The sequence below is a fragment of the Pangasianodon hypophthalmus genome, chromosome 1 (assembly GCF_027358585.1).
Source record: "Pangasianodon hypophthalmus isolate fPanHyp1 chromosome 1, fPanHyp1.pri, whole genome shotgun sequence".
Classification (NCBI taxonomy): Eukaryota; Metazoa; Chordata; class Actinopteri; order Siluriformes; family Pangasiidae; genus Pangasianodon; species Pangasianodon hypophthalmus.
Genome location: NC_069710.1, coordinates 33,875,366 through 33,902,639, shown reverse-complemented (window position 1 = coordinate 33,902,639; position 27,274 = coordinate 33,875,366). Strand labels below are relative to the sequence as shown.

Here is a 27,274-nt window from a genome sequence, read left to right as displayed (position 1 = left end):
CTGGTTTAAATTAGGTTTAGCATAAGCAGTGAAATCCCGTTTTGATGGTAAATGTAATATTTTTATGTAAACCATACCTAATATTTTCTCTTAAATCTAAGCGAACACACATTGCATTGTTGTCAGTGTGCTGTGTGTTGAGCTGCAGTGTGTTGTTCCAGGCGCCACCTGGTGGATGTTGTGTGAAGCACAACAAATGAATTTAAACTCTAAGAAGCGAGACTGCAGGGTGCCGCGTGATCACACGTGACGAATCGCGTGAAACCACGTGAAAAAACGTCCAGTGAAAGTCACATCATCAGTCATTAATAAAGTATATTCAACTGGATCAACTGGAAAGTTATTCCCAAGTGTAAACCTCAGAAGTTTTATAAACACAGCGTATGTTTTTAAACGCTTGGTTCTTTTAGGACCGTAATATAAGATTATTAACTTTTTAAAACTTATTTAACATATTCTAATCAATGAACACCAATTAACAGTACACATCTTCCTCATATAAAATCACAATAGTGTGCAGAATTTCAAACTGATTGCTGTAGATTTTTAAAATCCATTCCATAAGAGGACTAAATTTAACCAAAACAATTCACACACTAAAGTCATAAACACTCACTATGAGCGTGTGATGATGGTTTCTTAGGGTGAAACACTTTAACTGGAGGATTTTATGGGTTTTTTTGGCATGTTTTTATGCATTAGTTCGTTTATCATCCCGTTTCAGTGCTAAATATCTTCAACACAGAACATTTAGAGTGAAAAGAAAAGAAAGCTTAAGAATGCAGCAAACAGGAGCTGTGATATTTTATTATTTTATTCTTTTTTATTCTTCTTTAAGTCTGTTATAAAAATGTAAAAGAAGGGAAAGCATTAGCAGCAGTGGAACAGTGTTAGTGTATATTATCAGGAACACTTGTGTCTGTGGGGAACGATGTCACGGAGTGAAGTCACACAATGAAGCATTTTGATGCCATAGAGGTGTTTCTGCTTCTGTACCAGAACATTTCTCTCTCTCTCTCTCTCTCACACACACACACACACACACACACACACACACACACACACACACACACACACACACACACACACACACACACTGTGTTCAGAGGAAGCTGAAGATGAATCTCCTACTACGAGTTTGTAAGTTTGCAGAAATGACAGAGAAGCTAAAAGGACATTGAGGGAAGCGGGAGAAAAAACTATTAGTTTGGATAAAACAGGTTTTGTGTGTAATTAGAGGTCATGTGACCAGAAAGACGTTAGAAGAAAGATGTTACTAATGTGGTGGAGAAAAGATTGAACACAGTTAAGAGCTGATTTTACTTTAATGTCCTCATTTTAATTTGTGTTAAAAGCTAAGAGGAAATGATGAGGGCAATATCTTTTTTTAATTGTTAAGCAGCTGTTTGTTATGCTGAATGTTTGTGTTGTATTAACTCTTATTCATGTCTTTCTCATGCGAGAGCGAGGCCAGAGAAGCTCAGATGAGAGAAGAGGCTCCGGTGGAGGAAAGCTTTCAGCCTCAAAAGGAGAAGATGGTGCTGGAGTTTTGTGCAGGTGTTTAACTGGAGTTTCTCAGCAGAACATTGATTGAAATGACCTGTGTAGAGTTCACACCTCTGTGGTGTTCAAATGCCGAGCAAAACACAGGGCATGATGACTCTTCCACGCATGCGCAGAAGGACACTTCCGGCCTTACGGACGTTACCGCGCGATTTTTATTTTTACTTGTCTGGAGTCATCCGACATTACGCTTAAAGGAAAGGTGAAAACACATATAATATTAACTTACCGCTTAAAAGAAGCTTTTCAATCTCCATCCAGTTTATAGTGCTTCTTAGTCCTCTGGTGGTAGATCGCTAGTTTTTGTCCCAAATTCCATCAGTAAGTTAGGAGTTGTAGACTGTTCATTCTAACGGACATCATTAGCGAGGGATCTGTTTCGGTTCACTAGCTAGTTGGCAATTTCAGTAGGCAGTGAAATAACTAACACTTTGGTGGTAGCTAGCAAGTTAGCGAATGTCGCTGTGTACAGATTCATTTGAAGATGATGCACTACTAAAAGGAAACAAGTCTGGTTGTGGTAATTCTAGCTAATAAGCTACACATTAGCTGTTAGGGTGATTTTTCTTAAATGTACAGAGCCAAAGCAACACAAGTAGGGGAGAGTCAACTGGAAGAACTTGTTGAAAAACTGGATGCCCAGGTCTGTTACTTACAGTAATTCTCTGAAGAATTATATTGTACTATGTGTGTTTTTGTAACTGTAAAGCAATTTTTTAAACTAAATGGTGTCATGGCTGACTTGTTGACACTCCATAACCTGTGTGTCTTGGCAGACCATGGATGTAATTTCACACAGGAGGTCTACTGTTCTTCATGGTCTTCCCTTGTACATGAGAGAGACAGCTTCAATTTCAAACACCATTCTGGTCATTTATTTTGAGTTTTATTTGAACTTTTACAAGCACTACTGCTGCAAACCTAAACTAAACACCTTACAAAGGTTTACCCCAGTTCAGTTGTTTCAGTTTCTTTATGAAATAGTTTACTGTTGTCCATTATTTACTGTGTTTCATAGGACACTGATGCATTGGGGCCGTGCACAAAGGGCATGAAAATGGGAATCCTTGAAGTGGGAAATGACTGCACTGCTCACTCAGGATCAAATTCCACGGTGGTCAGTGTGGCAGTAGTATTGGAAGAGGAAGTAGTTATGGACAATCTGGGAGACTCCATAAAAGCCTTCATTCTCCTCTTTGGTCTGCTTTATGCTCTTAACATAGAGTATCCCAAGGACTTAAGGTACACCTTTGAAGCCGTCCAGAAAATCTTTGTGAACCTTGGAAGTGAGTGCACTGCAAGAGTGCAGTCTCTAAAGAACAAATTATTGCAGCTGTAATTTAAATATTTTCATGCCAGTGATTATTTTTGGCAATACTGCAGTTGGAAACAGATGTCTGACAATTATTAGAATTTTTTGGCAGAGTTGCTGAACAGCATGGTTGAACTTTCACACCAGATGTTTGACAGACTTGAATTTTTCTTAGAATTGTTGAATTTGGTTTTACATGGTTGAACTTTTGCACAAGATGTTTCAGAAATCCATTCATTTAAATGAACAAAAATCATTTAATTAATCCTTTATTTTAATGTCTTTTAAACGGTACTGTAAGGAACCAAATTTCTTTTGATCTAAAGCAAAGGCATTTGATTTTGAAGTGAACCTGTAAGACCTTTAGATGGAGAAGTGAAATTAGTAAGCTTTGTAAATCAGAGTTCTCATGCACTTTTTTTGCAGTAAAAACCAGTTTGCTCTAGGTGATATTATTGCACAGTCTGGTACTAAAATGCAATAATGATATATTTCATTTACTTTAACATGCACAGTGTGCACATATTCTGTTTTAAATTGTTCTTTTGTACACAGAACTTCCAGTTCAAATCAGGATGCTGTAAAATAAATGTATGTAAAATATACATACAGAATTTTCTAATTGCACTTGAGCTTTTACAGTGTATTGTATCTCTTGTATTCTGTTTTGCACAGTTCTGTTGTATGCAGTACTTTTGTGCAGTTCTACACTGTATGCTCTTACAGATCTTATTAAAAATCATTTAATAATTTACCATACATTTTGCATTGTATGAAATGTATTTTGTCAAATACATAAAGGTGAAAAATTTGTACTTTGGTGAATTTAAGTGCGTGGCTTTGCAGTTATGCAAACTGAACAAAAATAGCTTATCCAATTTAAAATATATTGGACCAACTATTGGACCCCTATTTGGTCAAAATAGAACCTTTAATTGACTCAATATTTTATTTCAATTTCAGTCAACATTAAGAGCTCATCAGTACAACTAAAAATATATATTTTACATAACTTAAATTGAGCCAACTAAAAATTTTAGGTGCAACAGGTCACTAGAACATTTTGAGTTGGAGAAGCCTGTTTTTTTTTTTTTTTATTTATTTATTTTTTTTTTTACAGTGCAGGCACAAACACTCTGCACTTATCAATAATAAATACCCCCCACACCCAAACACATATTTGGTAACAGTGTAGGTGATTCCACTTACAGAAATAAAGAAATGAAGTCTTCGTGTTCTGCCTCCTATATGGACTCAGAGCCATTTACTGTTCATTGTGTAAAATGTTAAAAGAAAGCAGATTATTTATGGGTCATTAGTGATGTATGACCTACAACCTTTGTGGGAAATAAGTTCACCGTGTTTGTTGTTGCCATGATACCTCACACTGTACATTGTTTTTGTTGGAGCAAAGCCTGTAGGTTTATTCATAGCAATGAGTTTAAATACTGCTAATTAATACTTACCATGCTAATTGATATTTCAAGTCTAAAAACACACATAGTACCATAGAAACTTGACTGCACTGCACTAGCTAGCTTAAAGTCCATCTCTAGCAGGTATTTTTTATATTTTTTAAATATTTTTATATTTTAGGCATTTATTCAACATTATGCTAATGATGGCACATTCTTTGTAGATTCTCTGTAATAATCCTTGAGGGTTATTATGTTCTATAATACTGACTATACAGTTTGCTGTGTTGAGGAGGTAAATATACATCACTCATCAGAGTTAGCTGGCTAGCTTATTGCTAACAAAAGATGAACATGGAGGTGTGCATGTTTTTTCCAGGCCAAAATGACACTCACCATTCAAGTTAAGTCAAACACAGCACTATATTACAGCATGGATACAGACTCAGGTGCAAACACACACACACACACACACACACACACACACACACAAATAAAAACAATTAAAAATATATAAACACACCTTTTAATAAATTACAACATAATTATGTACATAGTCAACTAAATTAAACTTTTCTAAACTTAATTTTCTAACAACTTCAGTAGGAAACAAATTACTTTAACTCAGTGTATAAACAGTGTATAACTTTGAGCAATGACCAAATTACTGCATTGAACTGATACTATAAGATATTTATTATGTGTTTTAAACATAAATGTTTCCTTCTGCTACATGTAAATGGAAAAACATGAACATACTGTATATACAAAACTATTAAATGACATTATAAGTGCATTAACAGTTTCTGTTTTGCTGTTAATGAGAAAAGATTCATTACTGTTCAGGTAAAGTTTATTTATCTCATCTGGCGCATTTCTACAAACAACTAGAGAAGCAGAAGTGCTGACATGTTGTACACCATCTGATTATCACTAAATGATAATGTTTTTCAAACACTTTGTACTGTAATAGTTTATCCTCATCATCCTCCGTGTGTGAGACTCAGATCAGAAATTATACGGATAAAATCTGTAAAGAAAGAGAAAAGAGCAGAACTATCAGATTTGTTCATATGTTTATCAGAATCAGTCATCAGATTCCTCACAAGAAAAATCAGTGTAAACACTGTGTGTGTGTCATCTTAAAGTACAGTATTTATATTGCAGAGTCCCAAATACACATATTAAACTATAAAAAAAACCCAGAAATGATTAAAGTACATAATCAGTAAAATATTTTTCATACACAAAACACACAAAAAGACAGATTCAGGTTTACAAAATACAAAACCATAAATATTACAAATGATGTAAAAATTGGGAGGCTGGATCATTGTTTCTGGGAGAAACACACTGTTGCCTGATAAAGTCACCAGGGGGCGCCCTCATCAGCTGCCTGAACAACCTCAACTGGAGTATTCCTACAGTCACTACTCACAGCTTGTGATGATCGGTGAGGATAGAGACGTAGATTGTAAACAGAGAAAGGAGAGGTGAGGATAGAGATGTAGATTGTAAGCAGAGAGATGAGAGGTGAGGATAGAGATGTAGATTGTAAGCAGAGAGATGAGAGGTGAGGATAGGGATGTAGATTGTAAGTAGAGAGATGAGAGGTGAGGATAGGGACGTAGATTGTAAGCAGAGAGATGAGAGGTGAGGATAGAGACGTAGACTGTAAGCAGAGAGATGATCGGTGAGGATAGAGACGTAGTAAGCAGAGAGTTTTGTCCACATACTGAGCTCCTGCTTCACTCCCACAGACCAGTACAGTGACTGTAACACTGGTGTTAATCTAATCACCGTTTGTCAATCTAACACTTTTTTCTTCACTCATAAATAAAATGCCAAAATACTTAATCTCCTTCACCAGGGGAAATGCTCTCTCCCACTCTTTTCCCAGTGAGAATCATCCCACTCTTTTCCAAGAGAGAACCCAAATGCAGAAGAGTGTTTTTATTTCTTATTACTGTACAAACACATTAAGATACAGAATCTCCTCTGAAGTGTATAAAGAGACGTTAAACCACCAAATCACTGTTACTGTGTGTGTGTGTGTGTGTGTGTGTGTTTCAGTCAGTAACTCACTGTAGTTTCTCCAGTTTACAGTGTGGATCCTTGAGTAGATCAGAGAGCAGCTTCACTCCTGATTCTCCTGGTTCATTGAGGTTCAGATTCAGTTCTCTCAGGTGTGATGAGGTGTTTGACTTCAGAGCTGAAACCAGAGCAGCACAACCTTCACCTGTAATACTGCAGAGTTCCAGCCTGTAGAGAGATCAACATTTATAGGTCTACACACACACACACACACACAATGCGTCACAGCCCATGAAGTGTCTGTATGAAAGCCAGAAGTAAATCCACATTGTTACACGTCTATTTCACTGTTTGTTATTTTTGAATCCGGAAAACTATAGCAGTTATTGCTGCTCTATTAAAATTGTGCTCCAGGACAGACAACATTTTATTCATCTAAAACAGCCATATGACACAAATGCAGGATCCACAGTGTGAAAGTGATGATCTGACCTCAGTATCTCCAGTGTACTGTGTGGATTCTCCAGTCCAGCAGAGAGCAGCTTCACTCCTGAATCCTGCAGTTTATTGATACTCAGGTCCAGTTCTCTCAGACTGGAGGAGTTTGAGCTGAGAACTGAGGACAGAGCTCTACAGCTTTCCCCTGTGAGATTACAGTGACGCAGCCTGGGAGAGAAATGATGATATATCAGAACACTGACATCTCAAATACAAACATACACAAATATAATGTTTAACTTTTTAGAAATTAAGCACTTTTTAATACATCCTAAAAGCTCTCTTGTACCTGCACTAATGAAATAATTAAACACACCTGAGTAATCAAACACCTGTGAAGCCCTACCTCCCAAACATTATGGAAATCGAGGGAAATGTATAGAAAGTTCTGTAATTTCTCCATGGTCAATCATAAATGTATAAAAATACCACCGATTAAATTCTGAGAATGTGCACTTTAACCACATGTGAATTGGAGTCCAAATTTAAAACTGTGGCATACAGAGACAAATAAAAAATAAATCCTATACAGTGGGGATCGAAAGTTTGGGCACCCCAGGTAAAAATTTGTATTAATGTGCATAAAGAAGCCAAGGAAAGATGGAAAAATCTCCAAAAGGCATCAAATTACAGATTAGACATTCTTATAATATGTCAAAAAAAAGTTAGATTTTATTTCCATCATTTACACTTTCAAAATAACAGAAAACAAAAAAAGGCATCTGCAAAAGTTTGGGCACCCTGCAGAGTTTATAGCATGCACTGCCCCCTTTGGAAAGCTGAGACCTGACAGTGTCATGGATTGTTCTCAATCATCGTCTGGAAAGACCAGGTGATGTCAATCTCAAAGGTTTTAAATGCCCAGACTCATCTGCCCTTGCCCCAACAATCAGCACCATCGGTTCTTCTAAGCAGTTGTCTAGAAAACTGAAACTGAAAATAGTTGACGCTCACAAAGCAGGAGAAGGCTATAAGAAGATAGCAAAGCATTTTCAGATGCCAATATCCTCTGTTCGGAATGTAATTAAGAAATGGCAGTCATCAGGAACAGTGGAAGTTAAAGCAAGTTCTGGAAGACCAAGAAAAATATCAGACAGAACAGCTCGCAGGATTGTGAGAAAAGCAAGTCAAAACCCACATTTGACTGCACGATCCCTCCAGAAAGATCTGGCAGACACTGGAGTTGTGGTACACTATTCCACTATAAAGAGATACTTGTACAAATATGGTCTTCATGGAAGAGTCATCAGAAGAAAACCTGTTCTACGTCCTCACCACAAAAATCAGCGTTTGAAGTTTGCAAATGAACATATAGACAAGCCTGATGCATTTTGGAAACAAGTTCTGTGGACCGATGAGGTTAAAATAGAACTTTTTGGCCGGAATGAGCAAAGGTACGTTTGGAGAAGAAAGGGCACAGAATTTAATGAAAAGAACCTCTGTCCAACTGTTAAGCATGGGGGTGGATCAATCATGCTTTGGGGTTGTATTGCAGCCAGTGGCACAGGGAACATTTCACGAGTAGAAGGAAAAATGGATTCAATAAAATTTCAGCAAATTTTGGACGGTAACTTGATGCCATCTGTGAAAAAGCTGAAGCATTTACAAGCTGTGATACTTGCCAAAGGGGGCAGTACAAGATATTAAATCTGCAGGGTGCCCAAACTTTTGCAGATGCCATTTTTTTGTTTTCTGTTATTTTGAAAGTGTAAATGATGGAAATAAAATCTAACTTTTTTTGACATATTATAAGAATGTCTAATCTGTAATTTGATGCCTTTGGAGATTTTTCCATCTTTCCTTGGCTTCTTTATGCACATTAATACAAATTTTTACCTGGGGTGCCCAAACTTTCGATCCCCACTGTATGCTACACTGGAATGTGTGTGTATGTAGACTTCTATAGAAAAGATAACAAAGATGGCAGTCCATTATTCTGTTATTCACTATTCATCATCATTATTCATCACTATTTCAGTTTTTTTCTTGTGACTAATATAAGCAGTTTTTGTCAGTGACATGTCCACAGTATGAGATTTATAAGCATTTGGTAAGCATTTTGTAACAACAGTTACGTTGTGAACCTGTTTAGCTTTATGTTTGGAACTTTTGTCTCTGTGTGAGTTTTCTCTTTGCTTGTGTTTTTGTAAAGGGATCGGTGTTTGGTTGTCATGTGACATGGCGACTCGCTGGGAATCATGGAAATGGGCGTTCTCTTGATGAGGCATTGCACATGTGGACCTGACCGCTGCTTTCATAAATTAACAAGCTATTTGAGGATTTAGTATTTTTCTAAATTGTACTAGTGTATAAATTAATCTAAAGACAACCCACAATGCACCAGTAGGGGGCGTACATTTGCTCTAACTGATCTTCTGTACCCAGAATGCATTTGCAAAAAAAATCAGTAAAATATTTGAGTATATTTTGTAGTTTAATCTGATTATTAACCATCCCAACATTAGTATAGAGTGAAATGTATCACTGATACTTAAAATACAATTTATATTTGAAAAGTTTAAATATGTTTAATATTTTGTCAACCTCTTGTTATACATCAGGCTTGTTGCTCTACATTTTACTGTTATTAGGTTTATACTATAATAATGACAATCAAATAAACAAAATGTGAAAGTGATGATCTGACCTCAGTATCTCCAGTGTACAGTGTGGATTCTCCAGTCCAGCAGAGAGCAGCTTCACTCCTGAATCCTGCAGGTTATAATTCTCACTCAGGTCCAGTTCTCTCAGACTGGAGGAGTTTGAGCTGAGAACTGAGGACAGAGCTCTACAGCTTTCCTCTGTGAGATTACAGTTCCACAGCCTGGGAGAGAAATGATGATATATCAGAACACTGTCATCTCAAACACAACCATACACAAATATAATTTATCCTTTTACTTAGAAGGTTTTGCGTGTACTGTGTGTGTGTGTGTGTGTGTGTTCTCTCTCTCTCTCTCTCTCTCTCTCTCACACACACACACAGAGTAAAAGACGTTTTGATAGAATTTGGGGAGCGCCGTCCTCAAATTATTGTGATTAAAATCCCCAGCACTGATAAAAGCTCCATCCGGATGCGGTGTTTGCAGCTTGCTAATAACAGCACCAGTTCTTTCATGGCTATCTTAGGATTAGCATCCGGGGTACATATACTGCAGCAATTATGGTGCATGTAAATTCACGGGGCAGATAAAAAGCTCTGCACTTGATAAAGAGGTGCTCTATATCAGCACAACAGTGGCACTTAATAATATCAGCATCGGTGCACCAAGTTTTGTTTCCGTAGATGCAAACAGCGCCACCTTTGCTTTTCCCAGAGTCCACAGCGGTTCTGCAGCTCTGAACATGTAGCGGCCTCTAGTTCAATCGCGTTGGTCGGCCTGCTGCTATTTAGCCACGTTTCCGTGAAAACCATAACGCTGCAGCTCAGATGTCGCTAAATGTCGTCATGCATCATTAGCATATTAAGGACGTCATCACATCGTATTTGCATTCTGCCGCTGCGTAATGTCGGCACTTCATAACTGTTTTCTCCCCTAATCCGTGCTCACAAATTTAATATAAATATATAGCCGAATGTCCAGTAAAGCTGTTCTCAATTACATATTTTCTGTCAGTCACCGAAACAGAACTTACTACATGTTAACCAGAAGTTACTTCCACAGCACTGATAAAATTCCGGTGAACCACGACATCGTTGGACAAAAACCACTCGACATGTAAGTTAAAGACAGCATATGTGCTGTGATATTATCAGTTCTGTTTACGTGTACAATGAGAACTCATAGAGAATGTGTTCTGCCATACAATATTTTGCCTGTTCTCTCACAGTGTAGGCTACAAGTCACAGCAATGATATTCAGTTTCAGTCAGGGACGTTAGTGATAATCTGCCCCTAGAGGAGAAACCTTTGGTTGAATTATTTGCATATTTACAAACGAACTATGTGCATATTTACAAAATAATAATAATAATAATAATAATAATGATAATAATTATAAAATACTGTGCACATTTACAAACGAACTATGTGCATATTTACAAAAAATGTGAATACTAAAAAACTGCATTTTAATCAACAGATTGAAATTGTCATAAAATGGAGTCAATCTATGCTCAAATACTCTATTATTATAATATGATAATTTAACTGAACGGAGATAATGAACCACACATTTATTATTTATTATGTGATAATTTGGCAGACACAAGTGCCACAAATATGTACATAGCAAATCAAAAAGATTAAAAAAAAAAAAAAATTTAAGTCAGCCTGCCTCACAAAACCAAAGCAAATTCATTGTATGTGAAAGAAAAACACTATTTAACAACTTTTGAGATTCTGATTCCAGATCACTCCATGAGAATGCTGAGACAGAATTCGTCATCATCCACAAGATCCATACCCTCAGTGCTCTCCTCCTGTGGGGTGATATTGGATGCAGAGGATGAGCTAGAACCTGGACAGGACTTAAATGAATAGGCAGCTGAAGTGCCAAAGAGCTGCAGCACTTTATCAGGCAGTTTGTGCTCATAACATTCTGCAGGGACATGCGGTTCCTGAGTTTGTTTGTAATGACACCCATTTCATTTGCTAAGGAGATGGTGTAGTTCACACATCTTCTTCGCACACAGTCCTCCTCCTCGGGAGAGAGGTTCAGCTGTGCTGCCTTGGACTCAAATATATAGCCACTTTATGGTTTGGGAGAAATGTGTCCATCTATTGGCTCTTTAAGGACATCAGTTTTTGCCATCGGATTAATGACTCTGCTGCGGACAGACTTTATAAGCCTCATTAAACAGTCAAGCAGCTTGAGCGGATCCGACTGTTCCCCCTCAAAAGCCTTAACAGCAGACTGCACCTCACTAATTATAGATTTTAAAAAAGTGAGATACAGGAGGTTCTGTGGGTCACTGTACATGGAATGTAGAACATCTGCCATGTAACAGTGCTCACTCAACATGGTGAGACTGAAATGCAATTTTAACTCCTCCCACTGATCCAGGATTCTGGACACAGCAGGCTCTATGGAAAGCCAGCATGTGGCACAGACCTTTCTTATCAGTAAAGGCTTCTCCCCACACTTTATTGTCTGATAGACGGCCTTGTATGCCTCTCTGCGCTTTGGAGAAATAGAGAACCAATTATAGGTTTCTCTAACAAGACATTCCACGCTACGTGGAAGAGTGTTTTTGGAGGCAGAGCTTACAGCTAACTGTAGGGAGTGACACACACAGCGGATAAGGACTAGATGTTTTAGGTCAGTCTCCTCCCTCAGAATTTTGTGCACACCATTGTACACTCCTGTCATTACAGATGCATTATCTATGCCAATGCCAAGCAAGTTCTCCCTCTTGAGACCACACTTCCCAAGAAAATCTAGAACTGCTCTGGCTATTGTTCTAGCATCCCCTCCCTCCAGCTCAACAAGGCCTAGGTAGGTAGCCACCACATTTGCCTTGTCCTCACTAAAATACCGAATTACAATCCCAAGGTACTTTGAGACACTTACATCAGTGCTTTCATCAAGAAGGAGGCTGTATTTGCTGTCACCAATATCAGCCACCAATCTTTTAAGGAAATATGGTGCCAACACCCCATTGATCATTTCAGTACACTTGGTACGGTGCATCCGAAAATGTTTGGCTGCACTGGAATCTGGAAAAGCAGCTTTGCATGCTTTACCAATGTGGTCACAAGAGAGAATGGAACAGTGCTCTGCTATAGCCATTGCCATTGTTGCCTCTGCCTGTTTTAAAGAGTCAGTGTTTTTTGGAGAAAATGGCAATGTAGATTGCTTGGCTTGATTATAAGGCTTGGACTTTTCATTGTGCTTCTAGGTTGATGCATGCTTTTTAATGTCCGATAACTTGGCACAAAATTCTGTCTTGCAGTACAGACAGTAAGCCCTTGTCATTGCCCACATAGAGCTTCAGCCACCCCTTAAATTCAGGGATCAGCTCCCATTGTTTTCTATATTTTTGGGAATATATTTTAGAGTGTGACATGTTACTATTTGAATATGTGTAATGTTCTAGCTGTGTGTATATGTATTTATATTTGTATTGTGTATGCACTTTTTATATTTGTATTATATGTATATGTTTTTTATATGTGTATATGAGTTTAATGAAGTTTATTGTTGTGTTTGAATAAGTACAGTGTACAGTCTCTAGATAAACTATCTGAATTCAGTGAGTTCAAAAACTGAATGAACTAAAGCCCTGTGGTAGGGAGTAATATAAGCACATGACAAGAATAAATGGTCACAATAATTTTTCAAATTTAATACAAAGGAGAAGCTGGTAAGTGATTGGTCTGTGGCAACACAGCGTGCACATGCGCAGTTCATTCACATCTATGTCAGCTGCTGTGCGGTCAACGGACAGCGCTGCTCGTCTCTCAGCGACTCACTGAACAGAGCAGACGCACAGAGGGGTGTGACTGCAGCAGGGAAGCAAGACCTCGTGCTCGCGCAGGACAGTACTGGTGACATTTGGAAAGTTGCTAAGGTTTGTCCAAAAATTCGCTAGTCGCTTTTTTGGAAAAAAGTCGCTAAAGGGGTCTGAAAAGTCACTAAATCTAGCGACAAAGTCGCTAAGTTGGCAACACTGGTAACTTGCTCAGCAATAAATAACATCATATCATCAGCATAAAAGTGCATATTTGCATAATCAACTTTTCTTCCTAAATGATTTATATAAATAAAGAATAAAAGTGGTCCCACTGTTGCACCCCTTTATGGACAGACAACACATTAGAAAACAAACCATCAGCCTGAACACAGAGTCCTATCCAACAAATAATGTGAAAACCAAGTAACAGCTCGACTGGACAGCCCTGAGTCGGTCAACCTCTGCAGCAGAATAGAACGGTCTACGCTATCAAACACCTTCCACATATCAATGAAAAGTCAAACACAGTGTTGTTTCTTGTCTAAGGCGGTGACAATATCATTAACTACTTTCACAGCAGCAGTAGTTGTGCTATGGCATTTTCTAAAAGCAGACTGGTGTTCATGTATTCATGTATTCACTCTATAAATGTTCCTTTAATTGTTCGCTTATTAAAAGTTCTAGTGTTTGGGCAAGAGCTGATAATTTGGGTGTAGGCCTGTAGTTATTAAGATGACAGGGTTCTCCTCCTTTTAGGTGAGGCGGGAGGTTAAAGAAGTAAGCATCTAAACCATCTGGGTCTGCAGATTTTCTAGGATTGAGGAGTTTTTCACTATAAAATACAATATTCATGCTATATCGTGCAGTCCAGACCTGCAGTTAAAACAGTGTATGAATATTTGTGTTTTTATCAATTAAATTAACTGTATATATGTATTAATTATGTATTATCACATTTCAAGCCAATGTGTGTTTACTGGGTTGAAACCTGACTTTACTGTCATGTTTTTCTCAATAAATTAATATATTTTCTCTTTTTTACTGTTATGATATATCTTAGATCTATATATTTTATGCACATACCTTATTTTTATTGCTTTGTGTTTTTAAAATGAATATGCCATTGTGTGTCGAATAAATGCAAAGTTAAAACAATCTTATTTTCCCTCAGTAATTAGATTTGGTATTTAAATTTGGTAAGCAGAAAAAAGCACTTAACCGAAGAGAAAAAAAATAGCTATTTATTTAATGATGCTCTCTTCAATAAGCTCCTCATTCTCCTTACATACAAAATAACAGTGAACTGATTAGAGTAATTAATGATAAGCATTATTCTAATCAGTGCAGCATCATTAGCGTTAATTTAAAATAATAAATACTACATTTAGGTAGTTAGTAATACATTTATGAAATAATTTTAAAATTACCTACTTAGCTTTTCTGGATGCTTTGACCACTGGCAGCAGCCTCAGAAGACATTCCTCTGATGTGTTATATTTCCTCAAATCAAACTCATCCAGATTCTCGTCTGAGTTCAGCAACACAAATGCCAGAGCTGACCACTGAGCAGGAGAGAGTCTGACTCCACTGAGACGACTGTCATCTTTACTTTTCAGGTAATGCTGTACTTCCTGCACTAGAGAATGATCATTCAGTTCATTCAGACAGTGGAACAGATTGATGGTTTTCTCTGGAGATGGATTCTCCCTGATCTTCTTCTTGATGAACTCGACTGTTTCCTGTTTGTTGTGAGAGCTGCTTCCTGTCTGGGTCATTAGGTCTCGTAAGAGAGTCTGATTGGACTCCAGTGAGAGACCCAGAAGGAAGCGGAGGAAAAGGTCCAGGTGTCCATTCTTACTCTGTAAGGCCTTGTTCACTGCACACCTCAGGAAATCAGACATGTTTGATTTGGTTAATAGACCAAACCAGGTTTGATGTGTTGCATTGTTTTTGTTAATGAAGGAGAGAAATTCATATAAAGCAGCCAGAAACTCCTGAACACTCAGGTGTACAAAGCTGAACACCTTCCCCAGGTGAAGCCCAAACTCCTCTCTGAAGATTTGGGTACACACTCCTGAGTACACTGACACTTCTCTGACATCAATGCCACAGTCTCTCAGGTCTTCCTCATAGAAGATCAGGTTTCCTTTCTCCAGCTGTTGGAAAGCCAGTTTCCCCAGTGCCAGGATACTCTCTCTGGTCTGCTGAGGAACAGGGTCACATTTCTGATGGTACTTTTGGTCCTTGTGTTTGATCTGAAAGATCAGGAACTGGATGAACATTTGAGTCAGAGTCTTGGGGATCTCTCCACTCTCTGCTTCACCCAACATTCTCTCTAGAACAGTGGCTGAAATCCAGCAGAAGACTGGGATGTGGCACATGATGTAGAGGCTTCGTGAAGACTTCATGTGTGTGATGATTTTATTGGCCAGGCTCTGATCACTGATCCTCTTCCTGAAGTACTCCTCTTTCTGAGGATCACTGAAGCCTCGTACCTCTGTTACCTGGTCTACACACTCAGGAGGGATCTGATTGGCTGCTCCAGGTCGAGAGGTTATCCAGAGGAGAGCAGAGGGAAGCAGATTCCCCTTGATGAGGTTTGTCAGCAGCACATCCACTGAGGCTGACTCTGTCACAGAACACAAACTCTCATTGTTCTGGAAATTTAGAGGAAGTCGGCACTCATCCAGACCATCAAAGATGAACATCACTTTGTGAAAATTACAGTCTATTAATTGTAATTCTTTTATTTCTGGGAAAAAGTGATGAAGAAGTTTCATCAGATTGAGATTTTTCTGCTTCATCAAATTCAGCTCTCTAAAGGGAAGTGGAAACATGTAGGTGATGTCCTGATTTGCTTTTCCTTCGGCCCAGTCCAGAAGGAACTTCTGCACAGAGACTGTTTTTCCAATTCCAGCAACTCCTTTAGTCAGCACACTTCTGATGGACTTGTCTTTAAAGAGCTCATTACATTTGATGGGTGTCTCCTGTGTTGCTGGTCTCCTGGACGCTGTCTCAATCTGTCTCACCTCATGTTCATTATTGACATTTCCACTCCCACCCTCTGTGATGTAGAGATCTGTGTAGATCTCATTCAGAAGTGCTGAGCTTCCATGCTGTGAGATTCCTTCATTAATTCTTTTACATTTCTCTCTCAGTTTGGATTTGAGTTTTCGATGGTACACGACAAATCCTGATGAAAAGAAGAATAAAATGTAAACTCTATGATCATCTCTGTTGACTATTGATATGTTCATATTTGTATAGCATATGTAATGTCAGTACTGATCTGTTATTATATTCTGTTGATGTTAAAAGTGATGTTATAACTCCATGAGTTCTTACTGTTCTGCAGTGTGTTAGCGAGATCTGTGTGGTTCATGTTCTTCAGGACGTGCAGTGTGATCTTCAGCGCTCCCTCTCTGACACTGCTCTGATCCACCTCAGCCTCCACCTCCCTCTCAGAGCATGCTGGGTAATCTGGACTCAGAAGCTTCTTAAATCTCTTCAGCTCCTTCTTTAACAGAGTGATGACTTTGTGCTCCAGATCCTGATTTGAAACAGAAAGAAAAAAATGCAAAAACATTTTAATGTTACATGAGTATGTGTTCATTGCTGAAAACTTTATATTACTGAAAATATAAAACTACATTTTTCTATGGTTAATCATAAAACTTCAACAAGCAGATGTAATAAATAAAATGTTTTACACTAAATACAGCTTTGGGATTTTAAAATCGTGTATTCCAGGCCTATTCAATAGGTGGCATCCAGACAAACTGGTTTCAGCTGAGGGCACAGACGAGCAAAATAATGAAGGAGAGTCACTGAGCATTTCTATGTGTTTGAAACCAATGAGGATAACACAATACACTCGTGTTCTCTCTTAGTGTTGCTCAGTATTTTGTTCTGTCACATTGCAGTGAGAGTGGAATAGGTGTAATGATTACTCAAATCTCTGGCAGCAGACAGATAGAGATATTAATTAAAATGCTGGGATTAGGAAAAGTTGCAGACAGACACACACCTTGAATATGGCCTCCAAATGACTCTTCTCAGTGATATTTGATTTATTCTTCTGCAGTCTATGAACAAACAAAACACTTGTTAAAACTTTAAGAAGGACTATAAATCATATTCATAACTACAAACACAAAGCAGTGAATACACAGATATTTGAGAGATGTTTGATTATGAGAGTGTGAGTGATAAAACATTGCACTCATACATTAAACTATCCTCACCTCAGATCAGTAGCACAGTCTGTGTCTCTAAAGGCTATTGGTATATCCATTGACCAGTCACTCTTCATGGACACACAGCTGGGTTCAGGTGAGTCTGATCTCTCACCCTGAATCAGACTAAACACACACAACCATTGCATCATTATTACTGTTCTGCAGCAATACTGAATAATTAAACTGTAGTTAAAATCTGATGATATTCCTTATTAACACTGATACGATTCTTTAACCTTCATACTTTATCCAGCTACAGGGACAACTTGGGGTTAGATGTGTTGCTCAGTAGCTTAATGTCACTAATCATCAGCTGGTTTTGACCATCTTGAGACAAAGCTGCTGAATTAAACTATTCACTAGTCACGTTTCACAGAAACACATCAGAGGCTGATCTGTTTAGTGTTGGTGAATGTGAGAACATTTCTGTTTTTCACTGAGTCACACCCTTCACTCACCTCTCATCTTTCTTTAAGCGCTGTTTCACAGACACACTCATGTTGGAGGTCATGTCTCCTCCTACAGATTACACCTGTAAACCTACACACACACACACACACACACACACACACAGAGAGACAGAGAGAGAATTGGAATTTAAAAACTCTCCTTATTTTGTCAGTTAGATTATAATTAACAATAAAAAAATAATAATAATAATAAATAAGGAAATGCGCAAAAAAAAAAAAATCAAATCTATTTCAAACAATAAAAGGGAAAAATCAGAAAAAAGATACAATGCCCCTATCCAGATATCGAGCGTATTTTGGGGCAAGTTGAGGAACATAAAAAGGTGTCTTCTGAAAGAAGCACAAAGAACTAGCGATTTTCCCGAATTGGAAGAGACGCCTGACGCTCCAGCACTTCATTAGAGAGAGAAACACTGCAGGACACATAGTTACTTCACTCCAACATGACGGTGTTAAATCTAACCCTGTATCATCACACGCTTCACTTACAGGGAAATCAGCTCCTACAGTAAACTGTGGAAGTTACAACTTCAGTACAAATCAACTGAACTGTTCTTCATCTAGTGCACATTCACAACATTCACATATTAGAGCTTTACATTTAGATACTTACTGTGTTTTTCTCCTGCCAATGATTTGCTTCCTTATTCCACAAAATGGACTTTGACTTTCACTTAAACTGGAACACACACACACACACACCAATCAGTGATAAGGCCCTTTCAGATTAGAATTATATAAAGTTTGTGCCCCGTCCATTGGCACAGTACACTCCTGTGTGTGTGTGTGTGTGGGTGTGTTTCTTATTGACATCATAGATATCATTTTTTGTTTGAATTTATTATTTTATTATTTATTAATTTATGTATTTATTTATTTTACTATTATTTATTTTATTTTATTTTACTTTTTTAATTTAGTGCATATTTTTTATTCTTTTAAGCATTTCTTTAAATAGAACCAATGATCTGCCAACAGAGTAAAAGAATTTAAATCTTGAAATAATTTTTTTAAAAGTCTAAAATAGGTTTGATAATGTTTTTTTTTTAAATTGTATTATTTTTTAATTTTGATTAAAGGTTTGCTAATTGTATATTTGTTTTATTTTTATTTTGATATTCGATTAAATATGTCACTCAATTAAATTTGTCACTATTTAAAATATTTTCTCTTGAGAATCATCTATAGCCTTTAGATCAGTTTCATTCATATTTCTGATTGTTGTTCAGTGATGTATAACTACATGTTTAAGCTCGTTGTCATGGTTACAATTCACATAGTTACAGTGATTTAGAACCTAAATCTACTTTAGGGATTTGAATCCTTCCCTTCCGATCAGCAGTCCAACATCTTAACCACTGAGCTACCACTTCATGCTATCCACTTTATCCGCCCCACCTCCAACCGCAGCATCCTCCTCAACCGATTGACTTCCAGCTTGTATCTGAACACATACATCCACACACACACACACACAGATGCCATAAACAACAGTCTTATATACAATTTCACACTTAACTTAGCTAGTTAACACCAACACCTTTTGTTTATAAAAAGTATGTACCTATAGGAAGAAAACAGAAATCTGGGTGGGTCTGAAGCAGAACCTTGTGGAACACCAAAATTTACCTTACTATGTGTAGAGATGTCACTATTTACATCTACAAACTGATAACGATCAGTCAAATAAGACCTGAGCCAGGAGAGGGCCGTCCCCTTAATGCCTACTACATTTTCTAGTCTATCGAGGAGAATAGCATGATCAATAGCATCAACATCTGCACTAATGTCAAGCAACACAAGCAAGGAGACACAACCCTGATCAAAGGCCTATAGTACGTAATTTACCACTTCAACCAGCGCTGTCTCTGTGCTATGATGAGGCCTAAATCCTGACTGATACATTTCATTAATTTTATTCTTATGTAGGTATGAACATAACTGCGGTGCTACAACCTTTTTAGGATTTGATGAGGGGTTTGATAACTGCTAGTTTAAAAGATTTGGGTACATATTGGAATTATATGTTTGAAGAAGCATGTAGGTAAGGGATCTAGTATACAAGTTGATGATATTGATGATGAAATTAATGAAATTAGTTGGGTCTCTCAAACGGGAGTAAAACATTCTAATCACTGATCTGATATTGTTATATTATAATATCATATTGGCTGGTTTCAAATTTATAGTCTGAACTTTTTGCCTAATATTTTCAATTTTGTCATTGAAAAAAATTCATGAAGTCATTGCTGCTACATATTCATGGTGTGCATGTTTCTGTGATGATCTTATTCCTAGTTAATTTTGCTACAGTATTAAATAAGTATTTAGGATTATTTTTGTTATCTTCTATTAGGGTGAAGAGATATGTTGATCTAGCAGCACTCAGAGCTTTTCTATAACTCAGCAGGCTCTCCTTTCACGATGTTTGAAATATTACCAGTTTAGTTTGATAGCATTTACATTCTAATTTTCGACTGGTCTATTTTAAGGTGCGTGTGATCATTGTACCAGGGTGCTAGTTTATTCTCTCTAATTATCTTTTGTTTAGGAGGGCTACATTATTTTGTAGTGGAACATTGACTCTAAGCAATCAGTTAGATGCCTAATCAAGCTCTGTGGGGTCAGATGGTGATCCAATCATAGTTGATAACTCTGGGAGATTATTGATAAAACTCACTCAGTAGCTGACGTGAATGTACGTTTGACACGGATGGCAAGGTGCATATACACACATTTTCAAAGAGATGAGATAATGATCTGAGAACTTCAGATTGTGGAAATTTGACTATATTTTCTATATTTAATCCAAATGTCATTATTAGATCAAGAGTGTGACCACCATTATGAGTGGGTCCTATCATGTTCTGATTGACCCCTACTGAATCTAGAATGGACACATCTTTTGTTCTCAGAGGATCTTCCACGGTTATCAAAATGAATATTAAAGTCTCCAACAATTAATGCTTTGTCTAAAGAAGCAACCAGGTTGAAGTGTTGAATTACTATACTTTTACTAGGTTTTTGTGTGATGCCTAGATTAGCATTATAAATAACTGTGACACCTCCTCCTCTGCCAATTAGACTGATGTATATAACTGTATCCAGGAGGACTAGCTTCATTTAATACTACATACTCATTTGGTTTAATGCATGTTTCTGTTAAACACAGTACATTAAACTCCTGATCAATAATAGTTTCATTAACAATAAGTACTTTAGATGTAAGAGATCTAATATTTAACAGTCCTAGCTTCAGATCAAAGGTGTTGGCTGTGTATACACTATGATTTAATTTTATGTTAATTAGGTCACTAAAACAAACTTTCTGAGTATTTCTACATTTTTGTTTAGCTCAGGGAACAGACACAGTCTCAGTATAGTGGAACCTGAGTGACGACTCAGTGCAACTAGCAGATGGTCTGTTTAGCCTGCTTGTCCACTGCCTGGCCTTGGCTCTGGATTGTTACTGAATAACTAGGCCTGTTCTGAGACTATGTGCTATGATGCAAGAAATGACAGCAGCACTTTCCTGAGTGGGATGGACACCGTCCCGCCCTAACAAGCCAGCCTTGCCCTCAAAACTACTCCAATTATCTATAAAGCCCACATTATTTTTGGTGCACCACCTGGGCATCCAGCAGTTCAGTGACCATAACCTGCTGTAAGCTACATCGCCATGCCACTTTTGGATGGGGCCATATTAATGCATATTACTGCATCAGACATCACCTTCACTAATTTACACACCACTACGATGTTACTCTTAGTAACCTCTGACTGAAGAAAGTGTACATCATTAGCTCCTAAGTGAAAAACTACCAATGAAAACCTATTCTTGCCTAAGACCCTAAGATTACCTGCTATGTTCAGCACCCTGGCTCCTGGTATACACCTAACTAGTACTGCTGGTGCTCCTAAAGGCCTACCCAATTTCATGTGCCATAAGATAGAGTCTCCCATAACCAGAGCTCTTTCAGGTTTCTCAGCGGGTGCTTCACTGAGGAGAGCAAACCTGTTAGTGTTACGATTGCCAGCTGGAGTGCCCATGAACTCCACTAGAGGGCACTCTACCCTGGACTCTTGCCATTGTTCTCTGGACTCCATTTCCCATGTGTTCCTTGCCCCACCTGTGATCTTGTCATGTGCTACCCTTGTTTGTGTGTTATGTTCTGATTGGTTCCTTGGGTTCATGTGTCTTGTTTTCACTGGTTGGTTTTGTCAGGTGTTCTCCTTGTTCTGTATAAAAGTTGCTCACACCTGCTCCTAGGTGGCTGGTTATTGTGTGTATAGCCATCCCTTGTTTCCGTGTTTCCATGTTTCCTAGTTTACCTGTGTTTTTGACCCTTGGACTGTTTTCCTTGTTTTTGATTGTTTGCTGCCTGCCCTGACCATTGCCTGTGTTCTGGATTACTCTTTTGCCTCTGCCTTGGATTATACTGTTTGCTGGTGCTTGACCCTGCCTGTTTTGACCAGGTTTGTAAATAAAGCCTTGCATTTGGATCCACAACTCTGTTGTTGACCCCTATGTTACAGTTAGACACATGAAGCGGAGAGGATTGGTGCTCCTGTGGGCAAGCCTTAGCATTAGTTTTGGCTTTGCGATTATGCCACCGAATCATCACCCATTCGCCCTGCTGTGAGGGCTCAAATGCTGGAGTTGGGTGATTGCTAATTCTGCCTAAGGTATCCAGACTTTTCCCTACAGAAACTACACTGCTCTCACTCTCACTAGCCCTCTCTAGAGTCTGGATGCGCACCTTAAATGCTGCAATCTTCTCCGTCAGAGAGCTAACTAATATACACTTATCATAAATAAAGCTCTTAACGACGGGGGAAGAATAACTAAACATTCTGCACTCAACAGACCAAAAAAGCTGAATGTTTGCCATGTTGAATGTTTAATGTCTTATGTTCTGTGGTTACTGCTACTGTGGCAGTAGAATAGCTTCAACATGCTAAAACTAAAATATTATTTGATCAAACATAGGAATGAAGTTTATAATTTCCATGTTCATATTATATTTTGAAAAACGTTGGAATAAATAATGCATTCATACATGCACATTGTTTTGTAGTTAATGCTTAAATATGGCAGTAAAATAGCATTAACTCATCTCAGCCTGACTAAAACCTGCTTTGTGGGGACTCTATATAGAAACTATTAACAAAAAACATAATAAACACTTAAATAAACATTGTCACTCATTTAATACATTTCTATTCTACTTTTGTTGTCACGTACACTGGAGATGTATTTAAATCACAGTTAGTGTACTTTGACCCAGTCAGCAGGTGGTAAAGTAGACAAAATAAATAAAGAGGATGCTCTAACAAACACTACTACTATGATTGGGGAGATTTACCTGTTCAGTCACTGACGTATTGGTTGCAATGTTATTATCCAGAAGAGCTGTAGACTGTGCTGATTGCTGTTTCTCCTGGACATTGTTCTCAGTAGTGTCCTCCTCCATAATCTGCAAATTTATTATACATTTGGTAGATTTAGTGCAATCTAAAAGAGGACTATACAACACAAAATAAATGTGCTGTTCATTACAACAAAAATATAAACTATTCCACTATTGGAACAAAGTTTATGATCTCAGGGTTATATATAGAATATTTTGGAAGACTGTAGATTAATTACACACACATGGTTTCTCATTCCTGCGAGTCTACTTATTTGTGTCTGTTTGTGCTTTCAGTGACTACTGTAACCCAAGATTGCACCTGTCTGTCTAGTCTTCCTCCACACCATCAGTCAGGATTTAGGCCTCATTATAGCACAGAGACAGCGCTGATTAAAGTGGAAAATGTCCCACTACTGGCCACTGATCTGTATTGTTTCCTTGCTTGTGTTGCTTGACCTTAGTGAATCTTTTGACCCCAGTGATCATACTATTCACCTTGATAGATTAGAAAATGTTGTTGTAGTCAAGGGAACGGCCCTCTCCTGGCTCAGGTCTTATTTGACTGATCAGTTTGTAGATGTAAATGGTGACTTCTCTATGCATACTGAGGTAAAGTTTGGTGTTCTGCAAAGTTCTGTGTCAAACATTTGGGTTGCGAAGGAAATTAGGAGACTGGAGGCAGGCTTGGCAGATAACTCAAAAAGGCTCTTTTATTAGCCATTAATACTTCGCTCACTTTTCAGTGGTTTTATTTTAAACAACATACACACACATGGCTCAGTGCAGCTCAGCTCTTGCTCTACCAATGCTCTTTTGTCTCCTCTCTTTATCCTTGCCACCAGTCAAAGAAACATTCATTAGCCTAAATCCGCACGTGTGTGTAATTCTTACCATTCACCTTCTCCAGCTCTGCCGCCCATTCACAAACCGGCCCTTGACCATGGCCCCTCTTTTTCTTTATATATATTACCTCTGGGTAAATTTGTTGGATAAGTCGATCTCTTTTAATCTTCCATTCATGGGGCGTGAGGTGGAATTTCCGACCAACCGGTTTCACTCACCCTGAATTTCCCACAATTGCAAGTTTAATTCTCGCAATTGTGAGTTTAGGCTGCATCCCACAACTGTGTATTTATTATTACTTACAGTATATGACTTTATAAGTTGCATTTTTTGTCATTGTGTCCACCTGTGGTCATACTGTATCTGAAATCACTCACTAATTCACTATTCCCTCTATAGTGGGTGTCACAGTATTTTTATTACCTATGTTTGGCATGCATGTTTGATTGTTGATAAATATATATAGGGGGCTACACTCAGTACTCAGTTTTATTATGTTCCAGTTTAATCTAATAAATACAAAAATACACCAAAATGGTTATGCCAATAAAAAGTTTATGTTTATTGGAAAGTGGTCAGAAATGTACAGTATTTTCATTTTATGGCATTACACTTTACCCTATGTATGCTACATTCCAGTGTGCCCACCCTGATGCTCAACCACTACTGGAAGAATTTATTTATGTACTTGTTGCATGCTGTTACTGTAAGTTCCTCAAACCAGAATTCATTTATGGTAACAATTAAATCAGACATTGTAGTTTGTTTTGCTTCTTTACGAATCTAGTCTTTCCGAGCATGACACACCGTCTCAAAGGGATTCATATCAGTGGATTCTGGTGGAGTCTTCACCCAATTTATACCCTCTGTAGCAATGACTCTGCTTGCAGCAGTGTGTTTCGGGTTATTGTCCTGGAAAAAGTGGTGATGGACTCTGAAGTTTTTCGTAATCTAGGGAGTGGCAGGTTTTTTTAATAACAGCATCTTCAAAGAGGGTCTCTCTTTCCATTATCCCTTCCAAAGAGGGTCCATTATACCTTTGAAGATTGTAATAGGTCCCAGTCTCAGTCTGGATATTGCTCCCCAAACATGAACTTTCAGTGGGTGTTTCGGCTTTGGTTTGGACACTCGTTTGCCACTCTTATGACAAAGTGATCCAAAACCACTGTGGTTTCATCAGTGAAAATGACTTTGTGAAATGTCTCCTTCTCATTGATCCATATTTGGGCTTGTTGGAGACGTATCTCTTTATTTTTGTCTCTGATCAAGGAACAATTTTGAGTTTTCCCGTACTTCCACTCAAGTATTTGCCTGATCCTCCGAATGGAATGCTCACTGACGTCCACTCCACTGTCACATCAGAGCTGTTTTTTCACTGAACTTAAGGGCAGTTCATCATTATGGCTATTGATTTTGTCTATGGCTGCGACAATGTCTCTAAAATCAAGGGCAAAACATTAAATAAATATTTGACACTTTAGACATAACCAACGCATGACATTGTTGCAACATATTTACATTTGTGATAGTGTCATCCTGTATGTAGTGGGTAACTAATTTATTTTGAGAGGATTACGTGTGCATGAAGTTCGTTCTTTATAATGTCTTCTGATGGTGCTCAATGTAGCGTGTACACCAATGGAACTCAGATGGTGGTGTATTTCTGGAGTGGAACTTCCAGCAGACCTCATCAGCCTGATGTCTTGGGAATGCAGTTTGCTGATCTTGGTCATTTTGAGATTCCTTTACATTTGGATGGACTGCATTTATCCATACAGATGTCAAGGTGTCATTGTGGGCATTAACAATAAGTGAGAATGGATTGTAGATACTGTAGGCTAGGCCTATCTATCAGGCCAGTCTAAATGCTTAACATGGCGTAATGTACTAAAGACAACGACCAGGAAGGTAAAACAAATTTTATCACACGCTCCTTGTCTTGTGCAGAATTTACCACCAAACAATGACACCATAATCACTAAAACCACCGTCAGCTGACAAGGAAGCAGCATGTGACGTTATACATGCCACTGTTGCTAAGTTACAGTCTAAACACCCAGAAGCTTTTGTGGTCATTACTGGAGACTTTAACAATGTAGATCTGGATTCCACTCTCCCAAATTTCCACCTGTTTGTTGACTGCACTACACGGGAAAACAGAATACCAGACCTTTTGTATGCAAATGTTAAAGAAGCATGTAGTGCTACTACCCTACCCCCACTTGGTAGATCAGACCATAACCTTGTCAGTATTTTCCTGCAATTCAAAGGCAGTCATTCTCCACAAGGATTGAGTAAATTCATTTGATGAACCAAAGTTACTGTCATTCATTTTTTTTATATATATTTTTTATTGATTTTTAACAACAACAAAAAAGCAGAGCCAGATCAATATACAATCGACAAACATTTAAACACAAACAATAATCTGTTAGTATAATGGAGTGATCATGGAAAAGCCAAACGGCAAAATTAAAAAAAAAAAAAAAAAAAAAAAAAAAAAAATGGCAGGACTAAAGTCACGATTGTTCAAGTAGATTTGTTCTGTAAGTCATATGTAAGTTTTTCCAAAGGAAGAAAATTATCCACTTGTGCCAAACACATCTTCAGAGTCGGTACACATGATGACCATAAAATAAGTATAAATTTCTTGGCCAGATAAATAATGAAATTTAATAAACAGTTTAAATCAGAAGGAAGATCTAGTGATGTTTTACAACTTGAACTTGAACTTGAACTTGATTTAGACCTTCTTTAAAATATGTACCCTCCCCAAATTACCAAATGAAAAGACAGTTAAATGGTTAGAAAAACGACTTGATAACTACTGCAATTCTAAGAATGATGGGTAACTTGTTAATAGTTCAAATACGGTTTTACAAATCTGTGTAATCATCTCATTATAATGAAGGTAATTTTAAAGTGCATTGTTTTTTTTAATCCCATCTCATTATTATGAAGGTAATTTTAATACATTACAAAAACCCACTTTTTCACACAAGACAGTAAAATGGTTAGGATAAATATTTCATAACTATTGCAGCTGCAGACTATGAATTGAGTAATACAGAGCTGAGTAATTTTCAAATAA

The 27,274-nt window shown here is 37.8% G+C and overlaps 2 protein-coding genes, 1 long non-coding RNA gene and 1 pseudogene across 3 annotated transcripts in view; all 4 read right to left on the bottom strand.

Moving 5' to 3' along the window:
- Positions 1 to 27,274, bottom strand: part of LOC113523756 (uncharacterized) — a 507,872-nt gene that overhangs the window by 430,408 nt on the left and 50,190 nt on the right. The gene's annotated exons all lie outside the window — the stretch shown is intronic.
- On the bottom strand, positions 4,591 to 17,299 carry LOC117597415 (protein NLRC3-like). Its single transcript, XM_053235409.1, has 6 exons — positions 17,246 to 17,299; positions 16,564 to 16,768; positions 14,650 to 16,411; positions 9,470 to 9,646; positions 6,376 to 6,552; positions 4,591 to 5,320 (listed from the first exon to the last, which is right to left on the bottom strand). The coding sequence occupies exons 2-6, from the start codon at positions 16,598 to 16,600 to the stop codon at positions 5,299 to 5,301; spliced, it is 2,175 nt and encodes a 724-aa protein (XP_053091384.1). The 5' UTR covers positions 16,601 to 16,768; positions 17,246 to 17,299; the 3' UTR covers positions 4,591 to 5,298.
- LOC117598374 (uncharacterized) lies at positions 17,463 to 18,584 on the bottom strand. Its single transcript, XR_008302011.1, has 3 exons — positions 18,540 to 18,584; positions 17,915 to 17,996; positions 17,463 to 17,579 (listed from the first exon to the last, which is right to left on the bottom strand). It is a non-coding gene; the product is annotated as an uncharacterized LOC117598374 (long non-coding RNA).
- LOC117598302 (uncharacterized) lies at positions 24,812 to 26,070 on the bottom strand (annotated as a pseudogene).

Coding starts and splice junctions, on each gene's coding strand:
- LOC117597415 (XM_053235409.1), bottom strand. CDS start 16,600: ATGAACCACACAGATCTCGCTAACACACTGCAGAACA. Junction 9,647..14,649: donor AAAGCATCCAGAAAAGCTAA/GTAGGTAATTTT, acceptor TTTCTCTCCCAG/GCTGTGGAACTGTAATCTCA. Junction 5,321..6,375: donor TGTAAACTGGAGAAACTACA/GTGAGTTACTGA, acceptor CTTTCTTTACAG/ATTTTATCCGTATAATTTCT.